Source organism: Pteronotus mesoamericanus, unplaced genomic scaffold (genome assembly GCF_021234165.1).
Source record: "Pteronotus mesoamericanus isolate MK-2021 breed Mesoamerican mustached bat unplaced genomic scaffold, CSHL_Meso_final scaffold_1186, whole genome shotgun sequence".
In the NCBI taxonomy this organism is placed as follows: Eukaryota; Metazoa; Chordata; class Mammalia; order Chiroptera; family Mormoopidae; genus Pteronotus; species Pteronotus mesoamericanus.
The window spans coordinates 3,993,426-3,999,425 of NW_026555302.1; the positions used below are offsets into that span (position 1 = coordinate 3,993,426).

The following is a 6,000-nucleotide window of genomic DNA, read 5'->3' on the forward strand; positions in this document are numbered from 1 at the left end:
CTTCCAGAGGAATTTAAAAATAACTCTATCTGGTCCCAAAAGTAAACAAAAATAAGTAGAAATGGGATTTATTTTAGAATGCAAGCTTTACATATAAATGGGAAAATTTTGTTAAATGTTAAGACTTTCCATCTAGGAACGTACACTTGTAAATGTAATCAGATCTTGTTTTATATTTTCATTAAGATTTTATAGTAATAAGCAATATGGCTGTTGTATCTTTTGTAATAAATTCAATTCCATGTCTTATAGCTTTTGTTTTTATTATGAAAAGGGTACTTAATTTTATTTCTAACCAGTACTGCTACTATAGAGGGGTTATTGGTGTATGCCTTTTTATTTTATTTTTACCTTCCTTATAAAATTTTCTGATCTTAATAGTGTTTTTAAAAATTAAGAGTTGTCTTGAGCTTAAATACATAACATAATCAGAAAATAAAGTCAATTTGATCTTTCCTTTTTCTATATTTATACCGACTTTTAAGTTATCCTATTGTATTAGCTAGATTTCTAAAATAATGTCATATAATAGGTTACCCCTAGGGTGAATTTTTTTTTTTTTTTTTTTTTTGGCCTAAGTACAGTCTTGACTACTAGATGAAATAGCACTACGCCTGTTCTGTACTTCTAAATTAGATGAATGCAATCTAGAAAGAAACTTGAAGGTTTTTATTTGTCGTTGTTCTCCTTTGAATTCAGCACACCCGGGTATCAGTGAGCTGTAAGCGGCCAGCTGCCTGCTTTCTCGTCTTTGGGTCCCAAAATGGTTTCCCTACTTGTCTCACTAAAATGTACCTTTTCCACAGCTTCTGAGAGGAGAGAATATGTGGGCACCCCTCGTTCCCCTTACTTTCCCTCCCCCAACACATACACCCTGAGAACTTAAACTTCCCTAGTCAGCTAGTCCTGCCTGATGTGGGGGCGGCACATACATGCACCCCCTCCCCCGCACCTCCCTGCACGCCTGTATTTCCTTCACTTTTTCTGGTTTTAGAGTAGGCCCATCTCCCCTCCCGTCTGACTGATTACCTCCGGTCATCTTTTAAATCTCAGTTTAAGTGTCTGTTTCTGAGGAACCCTCCACTCTCCTTACTATTCTTTTCTAACCCCAGAACACTGTCACAGAGCCCTCTGTTTGTTTTGTGATCCTTTGTCAATGTCGTTTTCTCCAGCTGGGCTACAGACCCAGAGAGGCAGGTCTGGTGTTTGTTTTTGCCTCGTTTGAATCCCAAATACCCCACAGTGGACACTCAAGTGATGTTTGCGGACTGACTCAGAGACTGTAGAGGATGCAGCATGTGGGCGTGGATGCTTGGGAAGCACTTTCTTGTTGGAACTGTGCATAAAATGCCTCTAGTGGTTTTATTGTACACTCCTTATAAGAGGGTTTAACTTACTATTCAGCCTTTCAGCGGGTTTTTGAATGATTATAGCTAATAATTCATAGACCAACAGTAATGAAATAGTTTTATAAATAATCTCAGTTATTATCTTTATGTAAATACTTTATTTAATCAATCACATTAATGCTCTTAAGTCATCCAGAATTTTGTATTATCTACATTTTTATGGCTTACTGAGGGGGAATTTCACTTTCCAAAAGACTATTATCTTAAAATACAGCAATGGTATGTGCTATTTAAAATTCTATTTAATGTTCTCATGTGCAGGCTTCCCAGAATTTAGATATTTAATAACTTTTTGACATATAATGCAAATTTATATGCATTTTAATAGTATTACTGTTTAGTGTATTTCTTGGCACTTACTAATATCCATTGAAGGCAGTCTTACCACTTATTAGACATTCCTTTCAGTTTGGAAGAATATTTATTTTCTAATGCCCCATTTTGCAAAATAAATGGACAGAAAAATGTGATTGCATTTAACTTTTATTTCCTCATTTGATTGTAAGAACCAGTGTGCTTTTGAGAATGTGATACATATTTTTAAGGGGAAAAGTTTCATGAAGCTTGTTTCTTTTGTATACAGATCCTGAAATGGAAAGCGAAGAACAGCCGTTCTCTGAAAATGATTCCCAGAATCAGAGCACTGATCAGCTTACTTCAGGCTCTCAGGAGGTGGACTTGGGTGATCAAGAGTCTCCTGAGGAAAGCTCTCTGAACTCGCACCCGGAATCCTTATCTGCAGCAGCTGCAGACGATGCTGCAAGCGTGTCTCCTTCTGAACAGAACTCTAACCCCCCGGAAAACCATGAACCTGCAAGTCTTGATGGTGAATGTACAGATTTAGATAACCAACTTCAAGAACAATCAGAAACTGAGGAAGATTCCAATCCCAACGTTAGCTGGGGGAAAAAGGACCAGCCCATAGACTCCATATTAGCAGACTGGAATGAAGATATAGAAGCATTTGAAATGATGGAGAAAGATGAACTATGACTCACTGAAGAATCAGGTGGTAGGTATTTTAAAAGGAAAGGTAAACTGTGGTTCACAGACCCCTCATACTGAGCAGGCTCTCCAGTGGGAGGCTTTGAGTATGGTGACGAGCACCCACGTCCTGGCTGGGAGAGCGGGTTATCAGAGGAGCCTGGAGCTCGCTGTGTTAGAATTGACCTTGTTTGAGACTGGCCCATGAGAAATGGAGACTCACAGCCCCCTCCGACGGCAGCACCCCAGGCCGGGAGAAGACTGCTGGACTCGCCTAGGAGCCAGGTTTCTGCGGGCTCTGGATAGACGAGAAACAAATTCGGTTGGTAGTGGCGTGGGGACTAGGAATTTGTATTGCTCTCTGACTAAAGGAAGCTCTGCTTTCTTGGGCTGGGGCTTACAGCTTCCTTTGGGAAACACGTGTGTATTGTGGGCCTTCTGGTCGTGCTGCCTTCACAAAAACACTCGAAGTGGCCTAAGCGGTTGTGAAGCAAATGTGTTCACAGTGAAAACAGCCTTTGCTCTTCTCTCTCACTCGCTTCATTGTATAACAGATCAAGATGACTTGATTTTTTTCCCTCTTAACAAGGTCCTTTTCATTTAAACCAAAGGTGAAGCCATTGAACTTCCTCAGTGAGCTCTCTGCATAACGAGTAATCATTATTCAGACCAGGTAAAAAGATCATATAATATATTGTGGAAACTGGTTACTTAATACCTTTGAAAAATGGAGCAAGGGAGAAACTATAATGTTGCAATATGAACTTGCCACTGGGCCTTCCACAGGGAAAGCTGTGACTACTCTGAGAAGGAACTTAATGTTATATGTCCTTGTAGGGTAAATGGTAAATCTGTCCAGTTCATTTCTCCTAGAGGTGATTACCTCTGGTCCTCAGCCTTACTCCATCCCACGTTTAGTGTGCAGTTTGAGCCGCAAGGCCCATAGAGCTGAAAGCTAAATACATTTTGTTCCATTTTTCATCTTAGGAAGCTATCTTAAAACTGTGGTAATGATCTAAAAATTCTGGGGTAATATATATATTTTTTCTCTTTTGAAACTATGGTTTCTAAAGTTGTACCTAAGGGATCTGTCACATGTTCTGTTGAATCATGGTTTTTAAGTTTGCCTTTTTTTTTTTTTGAAACAAATATGTCTTCTGATGTGGACTTGAAAATTAGTCTATGGTAACCTGTGTAAAAAACTTACACAGTAGCAACTAACATATAGCCATATTGTTTAATAAATTTTTTTTTTTTTTTTTGGTGGCAGTCTGGTGCTGGCCACATTGAAGTTTTAATTTTTTGTTGTTGATATCTGTAAGCAGCCCTGTAGTCGAAATAATGGCTTTATTCAGTTTATTTATTTTGAAAGACTGAACCTGAATCAGTTCTAAAGGAGTATTTGTGAGACTTCATTTTCTCCCTCTTCACCGTGACAATACATGGTGACCTCCTCCTAAAACAGCTGTGAGGTACTGATGGCCTGCAAGTGGGTGCGGAGCTGTTAAGGAACGGCAGTGCTGTCTTGTAGTTATGTATATTCATGTACAGTATGTCTTAGATCCAGGTAAACATATTCTTTTATAAGGGGATAAATAGCTGCTTTCAGAAATCCAGCTCAACTTAATTGGGTCAGTGAGTAATCAATCTAATAGAGAATTCACTTTGGTGGGGGGATGGCGGGGGACAGAGTAGTACACGAGACCCCCATTGGCCCTCAATTAAACCTGACACCAAAATGGATATTTTTAGTCACTGCATGTGAAATCTGGTGTAAGAAGATAGAACTATAATACACAGAGTATACAAAGGGTAGACATAGTGCTTTGTTCACCTTAATTGCAAAGCTGCCAAAATAGCTGAAGCTTAATTACTTGACTTGCCTTGATTTATAGGACTGGGGCTTGGAGAAAAGGAGCAAATGTTTCTCTAAGAGACTTTCATTACAGAAGCCTTATATTTAGTGATTTGTTTCTGTTTATAGTGCAGAGCCATTGTTGTCTAAATCTCACTTTTCTAAAGTTACAAAACAATTTTTTTTTCCAGCAAAGGTTTTGTGGCATGTAAGGTAAAGCCAGCTTACTGCCGCTCTCCCTCCCTCTGGCCATTAGGGGGAGCTGTTGCCATTCATTGAGGTCTAGAAGCAAATTGCTCACTTGTTTAGAAAAGTGAATCCTTAAAAAAATATATATATTTTTTAAATATTTTAAAAAAGGAATAAAAAATTAACAAATTATACTCAACACCCCGGAGGAATTATACTTGATTTTTCCCCCATTTAAGAAAAGAAGGTACAAGGTTTGGCTTCAAAACTCCAACATTGTGATTGACTCTACATTTCTTATTTGACATACTGCCATGAAGTTGTTTTTGAGATCATTAAAAAATTCCAACAGCACTAGGAGTTTTTTAAGTTTTTTTTTGTTTGTTTGTTTGTTTTTAATACCATCTATGGGGGCTTTTATTTACTTGCTAAAGATTCAGGGGCTTCTACCCTGGATTTTAGAAACATCTGGTCTACCTCAGTTAAATGTCGACTGCATAGAAATAGAGCTGAAGTGATCACCACAGCCATAAAACTGTTTGACTAAGAAGGATCTATACAATGTTTACAAACCTGGAATCAAGGGAGGGTTTTATCTGAAAGCTAAAAGTGAGATATTAGAACAAGTATTTAATTCAGGTATTTTCAAGTTTTAAAACTTAATCTTGTTTACCAACTAAAAATAGCTGTAGTTTTTCTGCTTATCAAAGTCCTTTGAAAAGATATACCCTAATTGGCAACACTTTTCCCATAAAGTTTTAGGTGTGAAAGAATTGTAATTACTAGGCGTGTTTGGGGTAGGATATTTTGTTGGGCAGGTTTTCTTTTTTCCTTTCAACTTTACTAGGCTTCCGACAAGAATACAGTTGTTGTTATAGTAAAACCAGCATTTGTTCTCTCACCAGACCCCATGCCAAATTCATCGTAAGGAAAGCTCGGCATAAGTAATTCAAATAGCGCTTAAAATGTAGAGGTGTCGTGGGGGGACTTAGTAAATATTCCAACCGGTCGTTTTATGCACAAGGCTTCAGTCAGAACATAGAAAAAAACATTCTGTGAATGAAATATTGTATGTTCAGATTTTATAAAAGACATTTTTAAAAGCCCAATTTACAGCCGTATATTTTCTTATGATGTAATTTATGAAAAAGATGTCTGTACTAACAGGTGCTGTAACACTACTGTTGTTGGATTTTATTGTTTGGTGATAAATGTAAACAATATTTCTAAGGGGAAGATATGTACTGTGATGTAAAAGTCTGGGCAAAATGTATATAATCCTTGTATATAATTGTGTATTTGATTATAATTACTGATTGTAAAGATTTAATAAAACATGTAAATATTCTGGTCTAGTTTTAATTTGAATTTTTAACATCACTTTGCATATGTTTATACTTTGGTAGAAATTTTCTCACATCTTCCCTTTAGAGTCCACTCTACACCAGGGGAGCAGATGGGGGGCCGTCTTGGGGTATAGACACGCAGACATACGCTCGACAGCGTTACACCTCGGCCAGGGCCAGCGACCCTCAGAGTGGAGTTAGTGATCCAGCGTCGTGT

The 6,000-nt window shown here is 37.9% G+C and overlaps 1 protein-coding gene across 6 annotated transcripts in view; it reads left to right on the forward strand.

Annotated features, from left to right (window-relative positions):
- Positions 1-5,723, forward strand: part of EDEM3 (ER degradation enhancing alpha-mannosidase like protein 3) — a 53,074-nt gene extending 47,351 nt beyond the window's left edge. For 5 of the 6 annotated variants that reach the window (XM_054587662.1, XM_054587664.1, XM_054587666.1 and 2 more), the window contains one exon: positions 1,993-5,723. In XM_054587662.1, the coding sequence (XP_054443637.1) occupies positions 1,993-2,402 (410 nt within the window). In that variant the 3' untranslated portion in view covers positions 2,403-5,723. The remainder of the gene's footprint in view (positions 1-1,992) is intronic. The other variant, XM_054587663.1, reaches the window with a different exon arrangement.
- The last annotated feature ends 277 nt before the right edge of the window (positions 5,724-6,000 follow it).